This window comes from Fringilla coelebs (genome assembly GCF_963513975.1).
Source record: "Fringilla coelebs genome assembly, chromosome: 18".
Taxonomy (NCBI): Eukaryota; Metazoa; Chordata; class Aves; order Passeriformes; family Fringillidae; genus Fringilla; species Fringilla coelebs.
The window spans coordinates 13,148,814-13,171,811 of NC_140044.1; the positions used below are offsets into that span (position 1 = coordinate 13,148,814).

General features: G+C 53.9%; 1 protein-coding gene across 1 annotated transcript in view; it reads left to right on the forward strand.

Moving 5' to 3' along the window:
- Nucleotides 1-17,754, forward strand: part of RALY (RALY heterogeneous nuclear ribonucleoprotein) — a 139,841-nt gene extending 122,087 nt beyond the window's left edge. Inside the window, exons 4-10 of the mRNA XM_084217972.1 lie at nucleotides 1,025-1,097; nucleotides 8,005-8,052; nucleotides 8,940-9,097; nucleotides 10,242-10,355; nucleotides 12,159-12,304; nucleotides 15,876-15,924; nucleotides 16,151-17,754. Of these exons, the coding sequence (XP_084074098.1) occupies nucleotides 1,025-1,097; nucleotides 8,005-8,052; nucleotides 8,940-9,097; nucleotides 10,242-10,355; nucleotides 12,159-12,304; nucleotides 15,876-15,920 (584 nt within the window). The 3' untranslated portion in view covers nucleotides 15,921-15,924; nucleotides 16,151-17,754. The remainder of the gene's footprint in view (nucleotides 1-1,024; nucleotides 1,098-8,004; nucleotides 8,053-8,939; nucleotides 9,098-10,241; nucleotides 10,356-12,158; nucleotides 12,305-15,875; nucleotides 15,925-16,150) is intronic.
- The last annotated feature ends 5,244 nt before the right edge of the window (nucleotides 17,755-22,998 follow it).

The following is a 22,998-nucleotide window of genomic DNA, read 5'->3' on the forward strand; positions in this document are numbered from 1 at the left end:
TGGTCCCTCAGGGCAGGTCAGGGCACACCCCTGAGGACCAACATGTTCAGTAGGTGACCCAGCTGTGATGAAGAGTCTCCTGCACCCAGCCAGCCTTTTCCAGAAACACAGGGGTGGCTCCTCCAAGCTCCTGGAGATCACTGGCCTCACACCAGCTGATGAAGAGGCTTCTTACCAACCCCATGGACTCAGAAGCTGCTCTTTCATCCCTCACCTTCCACTACTTGGATTTTTGAAATATGAGGGGTTTTTTAACATAAATTATCCTTTATCTTTATTCCTGCCATGTCTGAGGGCCATGGTTTCATGGTGGGCTTGGCAGTGCTCTGCTCTGTCTTGCTCAGCTCAGATCTGACATGCCCAGAGGTGTGACACCTCTTCATGCACACAGGACCTGAAGAACCAGCAGGGTTTAGGGGTGGTTGGGAGGGCAGTGGGGGCATTTGCCACTGCTCACCTCTCTGAGTTCTGGCTCCACACCCGATGTTGGATTGCCAGGCTCTCAGCAGCTCTATGAAATTGGCTGTGTCACTTTATCCTCACATCAGAAGCATGTTTGGCACCATGGCCAAGGAGTGACGTTCCCTCAGGGCATCAGAGGAACTTGTTCTCCCCTCCCCTGGCAGAAGATGCTGCCCTGAGAGCAGCAAGGGCAGGGGCACCATGCAGAGTGCCCAGCTGGCAGTGCCCAGCATTCCTGGTTATTCCCAGAGGATCCAGAGGTGGGTGCTCAGCAGTCACCACCCTACAGCAGGTTCTGGATTTTGCCTTATCACACCAAATTCTCCCAAGAAAGCTGTCCTGGGTTTGTGTGTGTGGACAGGACCATGTGCAGGGTGCTGACTGCTCAGGGAATGGTGAGTAGCTCTGGAAAGGAAAAGGAGGAGCTTTGCCCAGTGCAGGGGTTTATTCACCTTCCTGGGGAGCCCTGGCAGGGCTGTGTGCATCCACCCCAGCTCCCTGGGGTGCAGGTGACTGTCAGCAGGGACGTGCCGTGTCACAGCTGCGTGTCCCTTCCTTGCAGACATCAACATGGCCGGGGAGCCCAAACCCAACAGACCCAAAGGGCTGAAGAGAGCAGCCTCTGCCTTGTACAGGTAGGTGTTCACCACACTGGGTGAGATCTCTGGGCTGGTGTTTGCCTTCCAGCACCCCCCAACCCCTGCCCTGAGCTCCCTGCTGCCTGCCCCCAGCAGCCTGGGCACTGCTGCACACCCAGAGCTCCTTCCCTTGGCAGTGCCCCATGGGGTTGGTGTTGTGGGAGATCACCTGGGCAGGTGTTGGACCTGGAGAGGGTTGGAGAAGGGTGGGCAGAGGAGGGGTAGCAAGAGGAGCAACCCCTGCAGCCAGGGAGCAGGAGTGGGCACAGTGGTGCTGGTATGGGGGAAAACTGGGATCATTTAGGGAAAGAGGAGAATGATTGTCAAAGGGAGAAGAGAAGGGTAGGAAGTGGGAAGCCCTTGGGATGCCAGCTGGAGGTGAACCAAGGAGGTGGCTGGGGGAAGTCCTGAGGGAGCCTGTTCTGAGGAGCACAGCCCAGGGATCGAGGGAACAGGAGGGGCAGGTGGGACATGGAGAGGTCTGTGAACATGGAGCATGTTACAGATGGCAGTGAGCCCTCAGCTCGAGAGAATTTGTCATCATTTCCACAAGAGGTGAAGATTTTCATTTAAGCCCCAGACTGTGGAGTCAGGGGAATGCAGGAGAAATTCATTGAGTTCTTGCTTTTGGTTGCAGAAGGGAAAACTTGAAAAGGTATCAGGAGTGCCCTGCAGGTTGAGGAACCCAAACCAAATAACAAGGTCCCCAATGTGCTTTATTTATAAATTGTCATGATTTTGATGCCAGTCTCATGGTGAGGAGACCGAAGGGCTGAGTGAGGAGTTAGAAGGTGTGAGGTTGGGAAGAAAAAACTAAAATCAGAATTGGGGCTATAGGTGGGTGTAGCAAAAGGGGAAATCATGAGAGAACTGGAGATTTTTCCAGAAAAAGAAGAAAAAAGTGTGAGAGGTGAAGAGAACCTTGTGATTGAGAGTCAGCCATGTGGTCCTGCACTGGTGTGGTGTGGAATGACAAATCCTGGTTAGAAAATGCAGCTCTGGCACAGCCAGAGCCCCAGCACCTCCCACCACCCACAGGGCATCCCCAGGTTCCTTCCAGGAGGCTCTCAGCCAAGCTCCCCCCGTGCAGCTTTCAGGCACATTTCTCCCCCACCCTGGGACAATTTGAGCTTTCACAGGACGTGGCTCTCCAGGCTCCCAGGGGATTCCACCTGAGGGGAAGGAGGTGAGAGCAGAGCTGGCACAAATCCTGCTGTTCAGCTGCACGTGGACTGCTCACGTGGGGCTGGGGCCATATCACACATCAACTCCTTCCATACATCTTGCACTAACGAGCTTTTCATTTACTGCTCAGCCCTGCCTGGAGCACTAATCCCTTCCTCTGCAAGGACCAATATTTCAGACTTCAGACTGCTGAGAGAGATGTTTGCTCCCTCCCACAAATATGGATATGCTAAAATATGGGCCAGAGAACGGCACTGCTCCTGTTCTCAGCAATATTTCATCCCAAACTGGCTGTCAGATTAAAACTTTGCCATCTGGACTGGCAGAACTTAGAATATCTCCTGGAAAACAGGGATCCCAGGTTTGCAGCGAGCTGTGGTTACAGCTTTCCAAACCACCATCAATTTTTCTAAACGTTGTACTTCAAAAACCACAGCACTGTAATTTATAGAAGTGCTGTGTTAAACACAGCAGAGGATTTTTCCAAAGGCTGGCTTTTGCTTTGCCTCACTCCAAGTCTGCATGGGAGGGTTGAGGGGAAGGCAAGGGAAATTTCCATTTTGAACATACAGAAAGCAACAATTGTGACATTTTTACCTATCCAGCAGCCTAGGTGGGTGTGCAGGTGTTAAACAGAAATCCTTGGGGTTGTAGGCTCCCATCCACCTCCACCTCCCATCTACCCAGGCTCGTGCCACCATCAGTTTTCTCAGGTGTCTCCACATGAGGCACCTTCACTTCCTACAAAGCCTTGCTGCCATCACTGCTCTCCTCCACTCTTGGATCTCTGGGCCTCCCTCCCTCCCTCTGGCACATCCCAGAGCATCCCCTTGCACAGGGCAGGTCCCTGGATGCTCCTGCCAGGCACCCCCACAGAGTGGCCCTGCTGCCATGGGGATGGCTGGGCAGTGAGCTGCTGTCACTGTGTCCCCAGGGAGTCACTCACTGCCTCTCCAAACTCTCCAAATCTGCCTTCTGATAACACTTTTGGGGCTTTTTTGCCTGCACAGCAAATCTCTGGACAGGATTTCCTGGGGCATTTGTGGCCACGTTCAGGTCGGTGCCGGAGATCCCACCCAGATGCTGTCAGCTGGCTGGGAAGGGAAGGGAACGAGGCTCTGCCAGTGCCACTCTGGGCTTTTGGAGGCACAAATCCCTGCCCTGCCCTGCAGAGCTGGGGCTAAAGCTGCTCCATGGCCACAAGGACAGAGAGGACAACCCAAGCCAGAGCTGCTGGGTGTCTGCAGCTCAGTGGCCCCAGGAGGGGTCTCTGAAGTGGTGGCAGGGATGAAGCACTGCTGGCTGACTGTCACAGCCCATGAACACAGGCATCCATCCCCTGCTACACCCAAAGCTGGTGTCAGCCCATCCCCAAACACCCCTCCCTGGTGCTGGAGCAGGGACATCCCTGTGCCAAATGCACTTGGACAGGGCTGAGAGCAGCCCCGGGGCAGAGGGGGAGCTGAGCAGTGATGTCCCAGCCTAGAGCAGCCCCAGCACGTTGGGAATGCCAGGCTTCATCCCATGTTCCTTTCTTTCCCCCTGCCTTGGCTATGTGCAGGAGGAAGGAGTCTCACACAGCTCCACAAGATCTGTTTGATCAGTGCCACATTTTCCAAGCAGCTTTGCAGCAGCTTTCCTTTGCCCACTGCAGTAATGCCATGACAGAAGGGTGGGAGCTGAGCTCACCATGGCACTCATGATCAGCAGTACAAGGCAGGAATTAAAGCACAGATGCTCAAATGCACGTTTGCTGTTCAGGTCCAGGCTCAGAAGTGGCCCCACAAATGTGGTGGAGAGGCAGCACATGCAATCACTCCTCGGTGATGAACAGTTGCATTTTGACCCTGAGGCAGAAGGAATGTTGGGTTTCTAAATGCCAACAAAGCAGAGGCAGTGCCTCAGGAGCTGGAAGCAGGGTGTTCCTTGAAGCCTTCCTGCTCTCCAGCCTTTCTCTCAGGTTGTCCCTGCTTTATTCTGAAAGGGTGCAATGTCACCAGCTGATTGAAAAACAGCAAAAACTATTCCTGTACACAGAGACAGAGCTGCCAGGTCACTGAGAAATGATCTCTCAGTCTCAGGATGGTTTATCCTACGTGCAGTGGAATTTTCAGGATCAATCACCCCTAAGAGCACTCCCAGCTTTTCACCAGCTTTATTTCCTGGATTCATCCTGGAAGACCTGCCCTGTGCTCAAAGCCTGATTCCAGGGGTGCTGCTAAAACCATCCAGCCCTGTCTGGCATCATCTGTTAAGCTGTGAGTGACTGCTGTGTTAGAGCAGGGTCACACAGCCACAGGCTGCCCAAATCCCTCTTTCCAGACCCCTGCCTTCCTTGAGGGCTGTCCCACAGTCAGCAGGAATCCAAGCAGCCCTGCAGAGGCTGGGTTCGTATCTTGGGAGGTCAGGACCAGCTCCCTGGCATAACTATGCTCCTAATTCCTTTTGAAAGGGTGGAAGTGTCTCCAATCCCATAAAGATTCAGGGCCAGGGCAGGAGAAGCCCTCACCCTTGGGCTTTGCACCCAGAGAAGTTCTGCAGTGCAGGCCTGGTGTGACCCCCTCAGTGCCTCTGGGAGTGCCCTGCAGATGTCCCAGGAGGGATTCCCACCAGGAGAACACAGGCATGCCCAGGTTTGCTCCACATCCCTATGGAAATAGGGAATAACACAGTGCAGTAACATCTGCAGGGTTCACTGGCCACTTCATCCAGCAGATTGGCTGCTCTGGGAAGAGGCTTCACCTGGGCTCTTGGGCATCTCAATCCTTCTCCAGCTCTTCTCCAGCCTTCTCCAGGTGGGATCTACAGATATTTGAGGCTGAGTTTCATCCCACTGGTGCTGGAGCCAAGCCCAGGAGTGGGTCAGAGGTGCCCAGAGACCTCAGGGCAGGGTCAGTGCTGGAAAGGGAGGTGCCCACCCCACTCAGGGCTCCATCCCTTGTTCCCAGGTGCGAGGCTGTGCTCAGAACAGTGCTGTGTGCTGGGGCTGGAGCTGCAGCTCCTCTCCATCCCCACAGCCCCATGGAGCTGCCCATGTGCTGACCCCACAGCTCTGCTGGAGAGCAGAGGCTTGGAGGAGAAGCTGGCTCAGACCAGGAGTGTGAATTGGGGTCAGGAAAAAGGAATTTGGGCATCTCAGAATTTTGCCCAACACCCTCAGGATTTGTGTTCTTTATGAACAAATGCTCCAAAGCTGCCTTGTGGTCTCCAAGCCACAGAGGGCTTCCCAGCAGGAGCAGCTCCTCGTGGAGGTGATGCCTCAGGGAGCTTGAACAGAGGCTAAGAGGAGCTAAGAGGGACAAAGTGAGATTTACTGAGGTGCCTTCAAAGGCCACACCCTGGCAGTACCTGGATGGCTCCAAGATGGAAGCAAAAGAGAGCTTGGCCATGAGATCTCCCATTTTGATAAGTTTTAGCCTGTTTTCATATAGGAGTTCACCGTCCAATTAACAGCTTCAAATGATGAAGTTTCATCCTCCTTGCTTGCCTCCCCACCCTCCTCTTCTCATGTTGATGCTTTGGGCCTGAAGTTTGAAGAGATTGTCCTTGAGTCTCCAGCCAGGATAGGATTGTTTGTGAAAAGATCCCAGTAACATTAATGTAAAGCTCAAAGCTGCACACCAAAACAGAACAGAAAAACTTAAACCCCAAGGTATCAGTTTATCCCCATCCCATTCCTATAGGATTGTTTTGTCTTCACCACCCTGTGAAAAGATCCCAGTAACACTTAATACAAAGCTAAAAGCTGCACACCAAAACAGAAGAGTAAAACTTAAAACCCAGGGTATCAGAGGGACTTTATGCTGTGGATGAAGGCTCTGCTTCATCCCACTGGGAGCCCTGGAGCCACAGGGAGATCCCACTGGCTCCTGTTGCCTGGGACTGGGGACCACACTGGCTCTGCTGGAGAGAGCCAGAAGCACTTCACCAGAGCCTGTCAGGATTGAAAATATTACAAAATTGCAGCAATTTCATTTGAGTTGCATCTAAGGAGGAGGTAAAAATCGAAAAGGGAGAGTATAACAGCATAGAAGCATCCTACTTCAATTTTCCTTTCAAATGGCTTCCTATTTTGATGGTATTTTGTATTTATTGGATTCAAACAGACCTGGAGTCAAACATCCTCAGTGATCAAAGTGAATTGGCAGGCTGAGGGGAGCTATTTTCTTGGAGGGTTTTTGTATCTCCAGGTTTCACCTTAGGTTAGAACAAAAATCCAGTTCCCCATCATGAAAAGCTCCATGGAAGTGCCTCATTCTGTGATCTCCATCCCCTCAGCCCCACCAACAGCTGGGTTCATTCCAGCAACAGCTGCCCTGGGAGGAATTGCCTTTCCCTTTCAATCCAGAGAGGGAATAAATAAACACAGATGAAGCAGAGGCTGGGACAGAGGCTGTGGGATGTTCCTGTCTCCTCTGAGCCCAGCAGGAATGTTGGTCAGAAGGGAAGGGCCTGAAAACAATCTGGAATTAATCTGTCAAAAAAGGTTCTTTTCCATCATGCAGTGGAATCTGGGAGAGTTGTGGTGATCACACCTCCACAGTCACATCTCCCCACCAGGCTCCTTGCTCAGCAGTGATTCCCTGCAGTGCCCATCCCATGGAATGCCACAGGCAGCAGCTGCTCAGGGATGAGGCATTTATGGAATATCTCCTCACTGAAGTCCCCAGGGCAGGGCATGACTGGGGCAGGAGGTGCACGAGCCACCCCCTTGTCCTTAACCTGGCACCAACTCCTTGGCCCCAAAGCAGCTCTGGTGTCTCCAACCATGCTCAGGTCCCCCCTAGGCACAGGCTGGGTCTCCAGATGCTGCCCCAGGCACCTGGGGAACCCAAGGAGGGTGGAAAAATCATCTTTCCGAAGCCAGCCAGTTACTGACACTGAGCATGGCTGGGAAGCTCAGTGCCACAATAGGCAGGACAGACCTCCTGGAATTCCTGGTCCAAACCAGGACCAGGAACCCACCAACCACCCCAGTCAGCCCCACGTTTTTTTGCTACTTCTGTCAGAGATGCAGGAGCCCAGATGAGCTCTCAGCTGCACTCTTGGGTGGTCATGCTGCCCTGTCCCTCCAGCTCAGCCCTTCCCTCTCCCCTATCCATCAGCCACTTCCAGGAGGCAGGACAGGCTTTTTTGGGGCTGCACTAATTCTGTCTGTTCAGAGCAGAGAGGAGACCACCAGCACCACGTCTGCCTTAGCCGTTAATTGAGCGTTAATTGCGTGTTAATGGAGCTCAGCACACCAGGGAAGGGTGCTGTGTTCAGCTGGGGCAGCTGCTGCAGTGTGTGGGGTCAAACCACCTGGTTTGTGCTGCCTCCTGAAAAACCAGCTGCAGCAAGGGGGAAAGTGTGGAAAGGGTGTCCAGGGAGTGGGGAATGCTCCTACTTTGGGTTAAAATGCAGCTCAAGATTAAGAAAATAGGACGTGGTCATTGTCTGCCTGGGGGGAGAGAGGTTTAAATCAATAAATATCCCCATAAATATCCCCTTTGTCCCGACTTTTCTTGCTCATCTTCTTGCCCCTCCTTGAGATGAGCAGGTTAACACCCTCTGCCAACACCACCCTCCTCTGCCTTCAGCCCCCCCAGTCTTCCTCCCTGCAGCCAGGAGGGTCCCTCATGAACGGGATCCATCCTCGATGGCCCAGCAGGCAGTGAGGGAGCAGCAATAATGAATTACCAGCACTAATTAACCCCTGGTGCCCTGACTGTCTCTGCAGTGGCTACGACTTCGACTATGACTATTACAGAGACGACTTCTACGACAGGTGAGACCCAGCCCGAGGGGCTCTGTGGGGCGGGAGGGATTTGGGGGCAGGAGGAATTTGGGGTGTTAGGAAAATTAATCCACAAACGTCAGAGGTTTATGTCCAAAAAGGAGACAGCGCAGTCCTGTAACTTTATTCCAATAAAGGGAGAGGCCATGGGGCATTCCCCGAGGTCTCTCTAATATTTGGAGGACTCAGCCTCCTTTTTATCCCAATTTCCCAGCCACATTTCCCTTCTCTCTTTCCCCATAGCTGAGGTACTTGGGAGGTACAGACTTCCCAGAATGCCTGATACCAAAGATTTCCCTCTGATGTACAACCCTCCCTTTTAATTTTTAATTCTTATGGAATTTAGGGGTTTTTCTTCCCCATTGTTTCCTTCATCTTTCAATATCCAATTTCATTTATCACCAAACCTAAAGTTTATTTGTAAAGGCAAATAACTTTTCCAATCATCAATCTGTGGAATCCTTCCCATTGTTTCTTTTCTCTCCCAGTGCTGGTTTTATCTACCAGCAGACCCACAGCTTGTTTGGAAAGACAAATCCACTATTCCTCTCAGGGGGCAGGAGGGATTTGGGGGCAGAAGGGGTTTAGGGGCAGGAGGGGTTTGGGGGAAGAAGGGGTTTAGGGGCAGGAGGAATTTGGGGGCAAGGAGGAGATTTGGGGGCAGGAGGGGTTTGGGTGCAGGGGCAATTTAGGGGCAGGAGGGGTTTGGGGGCAAGGAGGGGTTTGGGTGCAGGAGGGATTTTAGGGGCAGGGTGTCCAGCCCAGCCCGTAGGGTGCCACCCCATGGCCCCAATCCCCGGCATGGCTGCGGGGCTCGGGCTGGGGCAGGGCTCGGCAAGGCTGCCCCAGCTGCCTCCCCTCCCCTCCTTTCCCCTCAGGATTTTCGAGTACCGGGGCCGGGTGTCGCCGGTGCCGCGGGTGGTGCCGGTGAAGCGGCCGCGCGTCTCCATCCCGCTGGTGCGGCGCGTCAAGGCCTCGCTGCCCGTCAAGCTGTTCGCCAGGTCGGCCATCGCCAACAGCTCGGCCAAGATCAAGTGTGAGTACGGGCCGGGGCTGGGGACAGCGCGGGGAGCCCCCAAAACCACCTCAGAATGGGTGGGAACAGCGCGGGGGAGCCCCCAAAAACACCTCAGAACGGCCGGGAACAGCGCGGGGAGCTCCCAAAAACACCTCAGAATAGCTGGGGACAGCAGGGGGAGCTCCCAAAAACACCTCAGAACGGGTGGGGAGAGCACGGGGAGCTCCCAAAAACACCTCAGAACGGCCGGGAACAGCGCGGGGAGCTCCCAAAAACACCTCAGAACGGCCGGGAACAGCGCGGGGAGCTCCCAAAAACACCTCATGGGGAGCTCCCAAAAACACCTCAGAACGGGTGGGAACAGTGCAGGGAGCCCTCAAAAACACCTCAAAACGGCCGGGAACAGCGCGGGGAGCTCCCAAAAACACCTCATGGAGAGCTCCCAAAAACACCTCAGAACGGCCGGGGACAGCGGGGGGAAACCCCCAAAAACACCTCAGAACGGGTGGGGAGAGCACGGGGAGCTCCCAAAAACACCTCAGGGGGAGCTCCCAAAAACACCTCATGGAGAGCTCCCAAAAACACCTCAGAACGGGTGGGGACAGCGGGGGGAAACCCCCAAAAACACCTCAGGGGGAGCTCCCAAAAACACCTCATGGAGAGCTCCCAAAAACACCTCAGAACGGGTGGGGAGAGCACGGGGAGCTCCCAAAAACACCTCAGGGAGAGCTCCCAAAAACACCTCATGGGGAGCTCCCAAAAGCACCTCAGAACTGCCGGGAACAGAGCGGGGAACTCCCAAAAACACCTCAGAACGGGTGGGGAGAGCACGGGGAGCTCCCAAAAACACCTCAGAACGGGTGGGGACAGCAGGGGAAGCTCCCAAAAACACCTCAGAACGGCCGGGAACAGCGCAGGGAGCTCCAAAAAACACTTCACAACGGGTGGGAACAGTGCAGGGAGCCCTCAAAAACACCTCAGAACGGCCGGGAACAGCATGGGGAGCTCCCAAAAACACCTCATGGAGAGCTCCCAAAAACACCTCAGAACGGCCGGGGACAGCGCGGGGAGCTTGCTCAAGGAGCTGCCTTTGGCCAGGTGTGTTGTGGGGTTGCTCTGCAGGGTGCTCAGTGCCTTCCTTTCCTTCCTTCCTCCCCCCAAGTGAAGAGCAGCGAGCTGCAGACAATCAAAACGGAGCTGACACAGATCAAATCCAACATTGATGCTCTCCTGGGCCGGCTGGAGCAGATTGCTGAGGAGCAGAAGCTGTCTGCAGGTCAGTAGGAGGGGATGCCTCGGGGCTGCCCTTGGGCATCACACATTCCTCCAGGCTCTGACAGGGAAGTGTCAACCCCCAGGTTCCAGGGTAGAATCACAGGCCAAAATTACACACCAAAATTCCTGAAATTGTGGAGTTGAGATTTAAAATTATGAGATTTTTTTTTCTTTTGTCTTTTCTTTTAGTTTGCATTTTTTGTTCTGCTATTCTGTTTTACTCTGTCATATACTATCATTATTCTGTTCTATTCTATTCTATTCTATTCTATTCTATTCTATTCTATTCTATTCTATTCTATTCCTTTCCCATTGCTTTCCTATTCATTTCCTATCCTATTTCTATTTTATCCTCTTCTATCCTCTCCTATCCCATCCTATCCCATGTCCTACCCATATCCTATCCTTTTCCTATCGCTGTCCCATCCATATCCCATTCCCTATCCTATTCTTATCCCCATCCCTATCCCCACCCTATCCCAATTCCTATCCTATACTATCCCCATCCCTATCCCTGGCTCCCACCATCCTTCTGGGGGACGTAGAACCTTTTCTGCCCTCTCCACGGTGTCCCAGGCTGCCTGCTCAAAACCAGCACAACTCCCCATGGCAGGAAGCATTCCCACCCTTATTATTTCTCCCCATCCCAGTGGATGTGGGTCTCTCTGGCCTGGGGGGTCAGGCTGTGGCCCCAGTTTCCATCCATAACCCAGGGGTCAGTCTGTGGCCCTGGCTGCCATCCCTAGCTCTGTGGTTCAGTCTGTGGCCCTGGTTACCAGCCCTGACCTGGGGTCAGTCTGTGTCCCCAGTTGCCAGCCCTGACTCAGGGTCAGTCTGTGTCCCTGTTTGCCAGCCCTGGCTCCGTGGATCAGGCTGTGTCCCCGTTTGCCAGCCCTGGCTCTGTGGTTCAGGCTGTGTCCCCGTTTGCCATCCCTGGCTCTGTGGTTCAGGCTGTGTCCCCGTTTGCCAGCCCTGGCTCTGTGGTTCAGGCTGTGTCCCCGTTTGCCATCCTTGGCTCTGTAGTTCAGGCTGTGTCCCTGTTGCCATCCCTGACTCAGGGTCAGGCTGTGTCCCTGTTGCCATCCCTGGCTCCGTGGTTCAGGCTGTGTCCCTGTTTGCCAGCCCTGGCTCCATGGTTCAGGCTGTGTCCCCATTTGCCATCCCTGGCTCTGTGGTTCAGGCTGTGTCCCCGTTTGCCATCCCTGGCTCCGTGGATCAGGCTGTGTCCCCATTTGCCATCCCTGGCTCTGTGGTTCAGTCTGTGTCCCTGTTTGCCAGCCCTGGCTCTGTGGTTCAGTCTGTGTCCCCGTTTGCCAGCCCTGGCTCCGTGGTTCAGGCTGTGTCCCCGTTTGCCAGCCCTGGCTCTGTGGTTCAGGCTGTGTCCCCATTTGCCATCCCTGGCTCTGTGGATCAGGCTGTGTCCCCATTTGCCATCCCTGGCTGTGTGGTTCAGGCTGTGTCCCCATTTGCCATCCCTGGCTCTGTGGATCAGGCTGTGTCCCCATTTGCCATCCCTGGCTCTGTGGTTCAGGCTGTGTCCCCGTTTGCCAGCCCTGACTCAGGGTCAGGCTGTGTCCCCGTTTGCCAGCCCTGACTCAGGGTCAGGCTGTGTCCCTGTTGCCATCCCTGGTTCCGTGGTTCAGGCTGTGTCCCTGTTTGCCATCCCTGGTTCCGTGGTTCAGGCTGTGTCCCTGTTTGCCAGCCCTGGCTCTGTGGTTCAGGCTGTGTCCCCGTTTGCCAGCCCTGACTCAGGGTCAGGCTGTTTCCCCGTTTGCCAGCCCTGACGTGGCCCTTGTCCCCGCAGAGGCCCGGAAGAAGGTGGAGAGCAGCAAGAGCGAGGTGTCCCAGGAGGACACGGCCTCCGAGGCTGAGGCCACCGCGGAGGAGCCGCTCAACGGGGACGAGGGCGAGGAGGAGGGGCTGGCACGGGAGGAGTGTGAAGATGAACTGGTAAGAGAGCTTGGGTAATGCAGCCCTGCAGCAAAGGAGTGGGCCACAGTTTTACTGGAACTCGCCAAATCCCCAGGAAAAGTAGTTTTTCCATCCTTCAAAGAAATTGGCTGGATTTAAATCTGATTGTTGTTCACAGCTTGTTCTTCCAAGCCTGCAGAAGCACTGCCCATGCAAACACATGGAGGTGCTGAAGAAACAGGGGTTGGCTCTTGAAATTCAGACATCATCCTTGATTTCACAGCTAGGAGTGGTTTAAACCAATCCACTCTGCTCCCAAGTGATTCTTAGATGGATTTAAACACACGACGAGGACAGGCTGTGTTCGATGAGCTGCATTTGCAGTGCCCTTGCAGCTGACCAAACATTCACAGAGTAACAGGAGGGTGTGTATTGGAAGGAACCTTAGAGAACTTCTCATTCCACCCCCTGCCATGGCAGGGACACCTTCCACTGTCCCAGGCTGCTCCCAGCACTGTCCAGCCTGGCCTTGGACACTCCCAGGGACCCAGGGGCAGCCACAGCTGCTCTGGGCACCCTGTGCCAGGGCCTCAGCACCCTCACAGGGAGGAATTCCTTCCCAATATCCCATCTATCCCTGTTCTCTGGCAATATGAAGCCATTCCCCTTGTCCTGTCCCTCCACGCCCTTGTCCAAAGTCCCTCTCCAGAGGCACTTGTCCCATGGCACAAGCCAAAGTCTGACCCTAGCCATGTGTGGGCACCCAGCAGCCCCACTGCTCCTAGTCCTGCCCCAAAGAGGGGTGTTCCTGGTGAACCCAGAGACAAATCTATGCATTTGGATGGGAGCCCAGTGTTTGGGCACAGAACAGGCACTGTGGTAACACTGGCAGCACTGTCATTTATCAAACCAAAGCCCTGCTGAGGGCAGGATCAGCTCCAGATCCAGGCTGAGGGCAGCAGGGTAGAAGGACATGACCTGCCCTGAGTGGCCCCTGGAACAGCTCCAGTCCCTCCCCACCCCAGCACTGGTGGCAGCAGAAGTGAGGATGAAGCTGAGCATCCCTCTCCTCTTCCTCACCCCCCACCCCCGGGGTGCCCACGCTGCACATCCACAGCCTTTCCCAAGGCCTTAAACTGCTCCAGCTCCAAACTCTCCCAGCTGGGTTGGGCTCTCCTGCTGTGTCCTGCTGGAGCCATGCTGGGTGAGGGCTCTGAACAGGGTCCTTGAGCTGTTCCAGGTCTGGGGCCTCGTGGCTGGAGTCCCTCAGCCCTGCTGGAGGGGTGAGGTCACTCCAGGCACTGGGAAGAAGAAAGGCACAAGCTGTGTCAGGAAAAGGAAGGCCAGGTTTGAATTACATCAGGGCAAACAGATGGTAGACATTAGGGGGAAACTTGCTGATGTTAATGATGATAAAGAAGCACACAGCCTGTCAACAAAAAATGTGCACTTCTCTGCCTTTGCAGGGGTAAGAAAACACTGGAGAGACATCTGCTGGCAGTGGTTTGGGAAGAGCTGGTCCTCATTAAGAGGAGAAGAAAAAGATGACTGTTTCAGCTCACATCTCTATTTTCTGAAACTCCCTGGTCCTGATGTGGCATCAAGACCAGAAACATTCCACTGCCAGTCTCAGACAGGCTCCCAAGTGCTCTGGATGGTCAGGGCAGTGAGTGCAGGGAGCCCAGCAGAGCTCACAGCACTGAGCAGTTCTGAGGCCCCCCCAGTTCCTGGGAGTGACTCCTTTATCCCACACCCCAGTGTGGCTGTCACCGTGGACAGGGCACCCACGTGGGGTCCCTAAAATCCCTTTGGCTCTGAGGGGCAGGGGGGTGGCAGGAGAAGAGCCAGAGGTGACTCAGACACAGATGAGGGAGTTTATTGAGTTCTGAGCCATAAATTTGGGTATGGGAAACTCAGAGTAAGTGCAGCTGGATTGGTGGTCAGTACTATTTACTGACTTAAATGTCACATATGTGCAAAAAATGCCACCTGCCAGCCCACCAATGCCTGGTGTCAGCTGAGGGATGTCCCTGCTCAAGGGGAGATCCCTGCTCACAGACAGCTGCTCTGGAGGGAAAGCCAAAGGACATTCCTGATGTGTTCAGGTGTTTACAGCACACTGCAGTTGATTTGCAGTCAGATTTTCTTCTGGTTTCATGCAGTTTTGGTCATTTATCTGCCCAGTCTGAATCTAAACAGTTTTTGGGGTTGGTGCTGGTGCCCACTGAAGTCTCACACCAGAGGAGTCTGGATGTCCTGGCCTCCTTGGCCTCCAGAGACATCTCACATGGGATTTTAGCAAGCAGATCCCTGAACAGCCCCCAATCTGCTCTCTTAAGTTCAGGGGTCTGATCCTGCTCTTGGTGTTGATCACTTCTCTGGGGTACTCAGGTTCACAGTCCCATGGCTCTGCAGCCAAGGCTTCTCTCCACCTTCACATCCCTGACCAGGTGTTCCCGGGCCATCAGGAACCAGAACAAAGCCTCCCCTGCTCAGCTGGGTCAGAACTTACTCTCAGTGCTGTCCCAAACTCTTTGTTTCTTGCTCCAGCCTTGCTCCTCCTCCCAGATGCCAGGGGGGTCCCCCAGGGGGTCTCTGCACCATCGGTGTGCAGGGGATGCCTGCCATGGTGCCACCAGCTGGGTGTCACCCTGATCCTCCCCCAGCTGGCTCTGCCTTGCCCTGAGCAAGGCCACCTCCCCTGGCTCTCAGGCAGAGCCTGTTCCCTTTCCTTTCCTTTTGGAGCCCCTCCTGTCCCCTGCAGAGAGCTCCTGGATCCATTTCCATCCCTGAAATCCCCACCCTGTGCAGGAGGTTAAACACCACTGTGAGCACCCCACTCCCCAGTGATGCTGCTCTGCACAGCAGCTCCAGGAGCAAATTCCACTGAGAACCATAAAGGCTGGAAAAGACTTCCAAGACCATCAAGGCAGTCCAAACACGTGCTGTGCTTTCCAAAGCCCTGCTTGGGGAGCAATTCAGCACCATTATTATTATAAAGGCCATTATTGTGGCCTTTGGAGTGCTGGATGAGTGTTACCATTCTGGATAATGAGTTCTGCTGCAAACTGGGATCAGTTCCTGTGCTCAGCAGCAGAATCAAGACACTGATTTGCCTTCATGGACTGAGGTACCTTGGCAGCACTGGGCAGTTCCAGGGAACAAGAAACAGGGTGAGAGGAAATGGCCTCAAACTGTGTCAGGGAAGGTTTAGATTGGAGATCAGGAAATTTCTTCACTGAAATTGTGGTCAGGCATTGGAACAGCTGGGAAGTGAACATGGACATGCTGGGGTAATGGTTGGACTTAATGATCCTGGAAGTCTTTTCTAATCTAAATGATTCTGTGATTCTGTTACTTCCAAGCCCTGGAGGGGATTGCAGACCCCAGGTCTGTTTGGCAGAGCCATTTCAGAATCAGGAGCCAGAGGAAATGGGTGGTTTTGCCAGGTGTCCATACCAGGTGTGTTTTGTAGCTCGTCCATCGCACTGAGCACCCTGGCACTGCTCTCCCACAGCAGGGGACCACTGGTGACCACACGGGAGGTGTCCCAGTGTCCCAGGCAGGGCAGGAGGGTGATTCACTCTTTGTGGTTCCCTTTTCCCTGCAGGAGAACAGCCATTACACAGATGTGGAGGATGCCAGGCTACAGTAACCAGGTACAGCCCCCGTGCTGCTGATGGAGCCAAAGCTCTCCTTCTGTGCCTCTTGGGCCTGGGGGCTTGCTGCTTCAGGAGAGGCTCTTTCCCACTGATCATCTGTGATTTCCTAGCATAGAGCTTGGCTGCTCAGCTGGGTCACTAGCCAGCCCTTTACCCCCTTTCCTGAGTGACAAATCTCTGGGGTTCAAGGACAGTGCTGTAGCTCCCCCTTCTCTCCTTGCAGTTGTGAGCAACAGTGTGAGGAAAGCACGAGGCTAAACCCTGTCCTGGCACGTTGAGCAAGGCAAGCTGAATGGAAGTGCTGCTGTCATCTCTACCTGGCATTCAAAGGAGAACCATGGCCCGACATCTTCCATCCATCTGTAAAGCAAAGGCAAAGAAAACTCATCCTCCCAGCAGATCCCCACCACCCCTGCAATGGATTCGGAGCTCTGCACCTCTGCAGCCAGCAGAGGAGCTCTGCACAACCCAGAGCCACCAGAGAGAGCAGGAGAGCAGGTGTGTCCCCAGGGCAGCCAGAGGTGTTCTAGAGCTGCTTGCAGGAGAGCAGAGAGAGCTCAGCCCAGCCCAATAAAGACATTTTTCCTGTGTGAGGTGGGAGCCAGAGCATTTCCTAGCTGAGGAAAAAGTAGTGTCTCAGTCTGGACAGTTTGTGTTCTTGTGCTGAAGATGCTGTTGGTCAGAGGCTGTTGGGGGAGCTGTCCTCCAGCTCAGCCACCTCCTGCCACCTCTCTGTGCCCCATGAGCTCTGCTGTGTGTCCACAGTCACCTCCAGGTGCAAAGGAGTCGGTGCTGGAGCAGCTGCTGTGCTCTGGGAAGCTGCTTGAGGAGGGAAGGGGAGAGGAAGCTGCAGGAAAGCAAGTGATCCCAAGCAGGAGAGAGCAAGCAAACATCACCCTGAGTGGTTTGGCGTCCTCATTCTCCACCGTGTCAGGGCTGAGTGAGCCTCTGCAGAGTGAGGGGCGTGGATGAGACCCTTTCCTTGGACCAGCTGCTCCTGGAAGGGATGTGGAGCACCCAACTCCTACAGCCTGGAGCCAGGGACCTTCCCTGGCTGCCCACACCTCCTCCTGCCCCAGTCAGGGCACGTCAGGAGCGTGGTGTGACCTCTGCTCCTGCCTGAGCTCCACAGCCAGGGTGACAGCATGCCCAAGGCTGGGCACAGGGAATGCCCTGGGCACAGGGAATGCCCTGGGCATGGTGCCAGTGGCTGTGCAGCCCTTCCCCTGCTCCCAGCTCCACCTGCTGTGCCCTGCCCCTGCTGGGAGCAGAGGGCTCCTCGTGGGAACCCCCCAGCCCAGAGGCCTCAGCCGTTCTCTCCTCGTTTGTCCTTCCTGGGCTCCTCCTGCTTTCCCAGGGACTGAAACTCACACAGCACTTTACTCACACCTGGTGTGTCCTGCCTGCCCCTTCCCCTCCAGAACACACACACCCAGCAGTGCTTGGAACCCAGAGCAGAGTCCACACCTTCCCCCTGGCCAGTCACAACACCTGGGTGGTCCTGAGTGCTCCAACCTCATCCACAGCATCTCTTGGAAGGGTGAAGGGAAAACAGCTCCAGGTGGGTGACACTTCCCTGCCCCTGGTGCCATCCTGGAGCACGCATGGCTCTTGAAGCACAAAGTTTTCTTTGCATTTCTTAGTTTGGGCTGCTTGAGGAGGGGTTGGAGGGAGCCCTGTGCTTGCCCTGCCCTTGCCCAGTTCCTGTGCAAGGTCTGCACTGAGTTGTCCTGAGCTGTTCTCCAGGCCTGGAGAGATGAGCTGCAGGTTTGGCTGTGAACTGACTGTGCTGCTGCTGTTTGGGAGAGGTGACCTTGTACATACAATCCTGTATAATAAAAGAAAGAAATCTAATTTGCTTCCCCTCTCTTCTCTCTGCCATACACACACACTTGTTTCTTCTATTCCAGGCAAGTCTTTTTTCCCTTTCCAAGCCTCAGCTCTGCCTGCAGGTTTTACCTTCCCTTGCCCAAGGTATATCCCACTGGGCTGAGCAAAACATCTGTGTTCACAGGAGTTCTGGGGTTTTCGCTGGAGGCTTCCTTGATGCAGGAGAGCAGGCGCCAAATCCAGGCCTTAAATCTCTGGACTTTTTCACTGGTCCAGCTCATAACAGACTGGAAAATCTGGCTGCCTTGCCAGGTTGCACAAGCCAGCAGTGCTAAAAACTGCTCCTTAAGCAAGTGTTGCTCTGGGTGAGCATGTCAGGAGGGACCAGTGACCCCAAATGGTTGGGGTGGAAAGGACCTTAAAGATCATCTCTGGGGACCTTCCACTGGACCAGGTTTCCCCAAGGCCCATTCAGCCTGGATGGGTTCTTTGTGGCTGAGCCACCGTCCGGCCATGGAGAGCAGAACTGCCTGAGGATCTGGTGAGTCTGAGATGTTTAAGCACCCACCTGTCCATCTGTGCTGCCACCAGTTCCCTCCAAGGGGACACAGCAGCAGCATCAGGCTGATGGCTGGGTGTCTTTGTGGCTGGAAGGAGGAACAACAGTAGGGGGGGAAAAACCCCCAAACCAAACCCAGTCAAACTGGCTGTCAAGAAGATGGGAATCAGCCCAGCCTCCAGTGTGCTGAGCCATGGACCCAGCTGGGAGAGCTGCAGGGCCTTGGAGCACAGACCAGGCCTCCCAGCAAAGAGCTGCTTGGGTTTTGTTCATTCCTTGGAGGAGAGTGAGGGACTTGGGGAGCTCTGAGCAGGCCCCTGCAGGGCAGTTCACTCTGCTCTTGGCTGTAGTGGGGCCCCAAGGCAATGAGTTCTGGGGTTTGGTGCTCAGCAAGGTCTGTCCATGAGCCTGCAGAGAGCCCAGGGGAGGGGGCAGGGGGGAGAAAGGGACACCCCCAGCCCTCCATCCACCCTTTGGGCCATAAAGCACCTGCAGAGCTCCCTGCTGGCTCCTCTGGTCTGCCAGGAGAGGAGTGGGGCCCAGAGGGGTCAGCCCTGCTCTCAGCACAGCTTTCCCTCAGACCCATTTGGGCTGGAAAAGCCCTCTGAGGCCATCCAGTGCTGCTTCCCCAGCTCTGCCAAGGCCATCACTGACCCATGTCCCCAAGTGCCATACCACCTCTCCTAAACCCCCCCAGGGATGGGGACTCCACCACTGCCCTGGGCAGCTGTTCCAATGCCTGACCACAACTAAATGACATTTTCCATAATACCCAACCTAAACCTCCCCTGGCACAACCTCTTATCCTGTCCCTTGATAGCTGAGAAAAGAGACCAGCCCCCAGCCACATCCCATAAAGGAGGGAGATTCTCCTTAGCCATCTTGTTGCTGATGGATTTACAACCACATTTTTTATTGTCTTCTATGGCAGTAGCCAGATAAGTTCAAGTTGAGCTTTGCCCCTTCTTCTTTTCTCCCTGCATAACCCCACAACACCCTTGTTGTTGCTCTAAAATGCCTGTTCTTTGAAAAGTCAAAAATTCTTCTTTTCTCCTTAGTTCCAAGCAGAAGTTCAGCCAAGCCAGTTTTCTTCCCCATCTCATCTTTTGGCTCACAGGCACAGCCAGCTCCTGGCCCTTCCTGCCTGACAGAGGTGTGGTCCTCCCCAAGGCCCTTTAAACATCCATGACATAAAAAGATGTGTCAGATCCCATTAGCTCTTGAAGGAATGTAAAGGCTCCCACCCTGTTTGCACTCAACCTCCTTTTCCATGGTCCAGTGTCCCCACGGCGTCGCTCCCTGGAAATTGTCCCTGCCCTGCTGAGATGTGGGAAGACAAGGGCTGGGCCAGTCCATTCTCTCCAGAACAACCCCACAGGCAACAATTCCACAGCTGCATATTCTGAAGTGACCAACATAAAGTGAAGACTCAACTGAAATACACAGCTGCCATGGTGTGAGCTTGAAAAAAAATAATAAAACTTTTGTGAAAAACCTTCCCCACCACCCACAGAGGAAAGGTCCCATTCCCAAGGGTCCTGGACCTCACCTGGCTTCTCACTTGTGCTGCTGTTTGCTCCCATCCCATCAGTGGCAGAAGCAGCATGGTCTTGCTTAGAAACACCCTCAAAGTCTCAGTCCCTGCTGCCTTGCCTGCACCTCTGCAAAGGGAACGGGGATGTCTGGGGCTGCTGACACACTGTGGGTTAAATGGCATGGCATGGCATGGCATGGCAGGGCATGGCATGGCATCAGCAGGTGTGCAGGAAGCTTTGGTGCTCTGGTTTCCCCTCGCTGGCCTGCACAGGCATTAGAGCAGAATTCCTCCAGTCCCAAATGCTCCTTCCATTGCTTCTGGACAGGGACAATCACTGGGGCCAAAATGCCTGCAATCATCCCTTCAGGCTGAGTCAGGAGATGCAACAAAACCCCCACTGACTTTATGAACTCCCATTGACTTCGATGAGCATCACAGTTCCAGGCTGTGCAGCACTTGAGGAACATTTCAGCAACTGCAGCTGTGACAGGACTGTCCTTTGGGGAATTTGTGAGGGCCACTTGCTGTGTCTGTCACAGTGGTTGTGTCCTTCCTGTATTGTCTTCTTGTGAACTGCAGGAGCTTCAATTCTCTCTTCTTGGTGCCTCAGGTTTCAGCTTTTATATTTTTCAGATTCTGTTCTACTTTAGTGTGTGGGTCTGGGTTTCATGTAAGGGGATGGTGAGCTCTCTGCACAGAGCAGGGAGACAAAACAATTCCTGCTCCAGCTGGGCACCAAGGACAAATGACCCAAATCTCAGCCGAGGAACACAAACCCCGTGGGCTGGAGAGAGAAAAACAAGCAGGGTGGGACTGCAGGGGCTGAAGCTGGGATGGGACAATGAACTGCAAGGTGCAAATGGAGCAGAGCTGATCCCAGGGAGAGACCCCGTGCCCGGCCGGGCATTTTGGGGCCATTTTGGTTCATCTTGGGTGCAGCCCTGGCTGGGCTCTGGTGCTGCCCAAGGTGGATCCATGGAGGAAATCCTTTGGATAAATCCCTGCTTTATTCTTTAGCTGTGCTCAGCCTCTGTTCTAGGGCAGCCCTCACAAAGCATCATTCTCAATAAAGTTTTGCATATGGAGATGTGGCCAAGAGCCCCACAGGCTCCTGGTGGAGCCTGTCCATGCTCTGGCAGGAAAACACCCCCAGGCCCAGGATGGGGACAGTGGTGCCAAAAGGACTCAGCCACACTGGGAATGCCCTGCACAGAGGACATGTGGCAGGATGGACACCCTGCACTGGTCCAGCAAGAAAACCCCAAGCTCAGCACCTTTCCTTGCCCAGGTTTCCTCCCTGGCAGGGGAATTGTTGCCTCTGCCAGGCTGGCCCAGGCACATGGGTGCAGAGCCCCCAGCACTCCATGGGTTTGCTCAGAGCTGGGTGAGCCTGAGCCAGGTGAGGAGAGCAGGTCTGGCAGCTCAGCTGGGACAGCCAGCCCCTCCCTGCTGTCCCCAGAGGCCAGAGATGCCCCTGTGTGGCTTTGGGCCAGCTCAGGAGTGGCCTCTGTGCCCACAGCACCTCCAGAGGGACAGAGGGGCTCCAGCCCCAGCACACTCCACCTTCTTCAAGTCCAGGGCTGTTGTTGGCCAGGGGCAGGATTTAAGTAAGGCCAACTCCCTCATCCAGAACAAAGAGTAGAGGGAAACAATGTGCTTCAGCAAACTGTTTAAATGAATTTTGGGAAAGTGGAGAAGGTCTGGATTAAAACCAAACTGCCATGTGTGCAATATTCGAGACTCCACAGGCAGCCCCAAGCAAGGGCTTTCCCACCACCAGGGAAACCTCAACAGCCACCCCTCACCACATCAGGAGAACCCCAGACAGCTCCTTCAGAAGAATAAAGAAAACAACCACTCCTCCCTCTCTTGTCCAAGGGTGTCAGGGAGGGTGGGGACAAGGCATCAAAGAAACATTTCAGATGAGCTCACATGTCTCAGAACTTACTTTTCACAGCTTTTGTGGGAAAACAGCAATTTTGGAGCTGAACAAAAACACAGCACAAAGCCTGCAGCAGGTTCTGAGGGTCATGAGCAGCATTGAGACATTTCAGTCCACAAAATGAAAAATGTAACTGAAAATTTATTTTTTATTTGCCTTCTGTGCCTTATTTTCAAAATGAATCACATCTAGATTCCCTCCCTGTAATAAAGCACCTGCCACTGGTGACAATCAGGGCACAAACTGCTTCCACAGTCCTGCTCCCCCCCCCAGGGCAGTGCTCTCACACTGAAGAAAGAAATACACCAAACATGGGATAATTACCCAGAAGAGGCCTGGGGGAAGAAACAATGGATTTTAAAAGTGATTTGCTTTACTATAGAATGTAGAATTAAGGATGCTGCTTCTGTTAGAAAAAGCAGAACTTCTGTGAGCCCAGACACCACTGTGGGGGATGCAGTGGGCTGAAGAGGGAGGGAGGGACAGAGGTACCACACATTTCTGGTGGGTACTGAGCAGAAAAATGCTTCCCAACACAGAGGTAAAGTGGGGACTGCTTTATTCCAGAATTATGCAGGTGTTTGCAATATGCCAAAAGGCAAAAGGATGAACAGCAAGGAATGAGCCTGTCCATACAGACAAGACAAGAGGGAAGTGAGGGAATATTTTTCCTCTGGTGAGGAAAACCCAATTCCTTGGGTTTGCTGGGCAGCAACACATTTCCAGGGCCAGCTGGAATTTCTCCTTCTGTATAAAGAACTGCTGCCTTGGGCCTGGGACAGACTGACAGCCATTCTGTATCAAGGATATGTAAGAGTGTAAGGGTTATACCTCTGTGAATGTTTATGTGGAGCTTATCTATATTCACATATGGTGAAACACCTACAGGAAAAGCTCTCCAGGCTTTTTCTAAAAACTAAAGACTGTCTGAATGATGGCACTGCCCTGCCTTCATCACTGAAATAGATAAAATAATGAAAGAACTAAAATAATGATGAAAAAAAGGTAAAATAATGAAAGAGCTGCAAACACCAAACTTGTGAGCCCAGGGACTGAAGCCAGGTGAGGACCCCTCAAAGCAGAGGCCTGTCCAGGTGAGATAATGTGTGTTAAGGATCAGCACCAGCCCCTGAACTTGTTTCTCTTTAGGAGAAAAAGCTGTTTCACTTTAGAAGGAAGATAACTGCTATGTAACATCTTCCT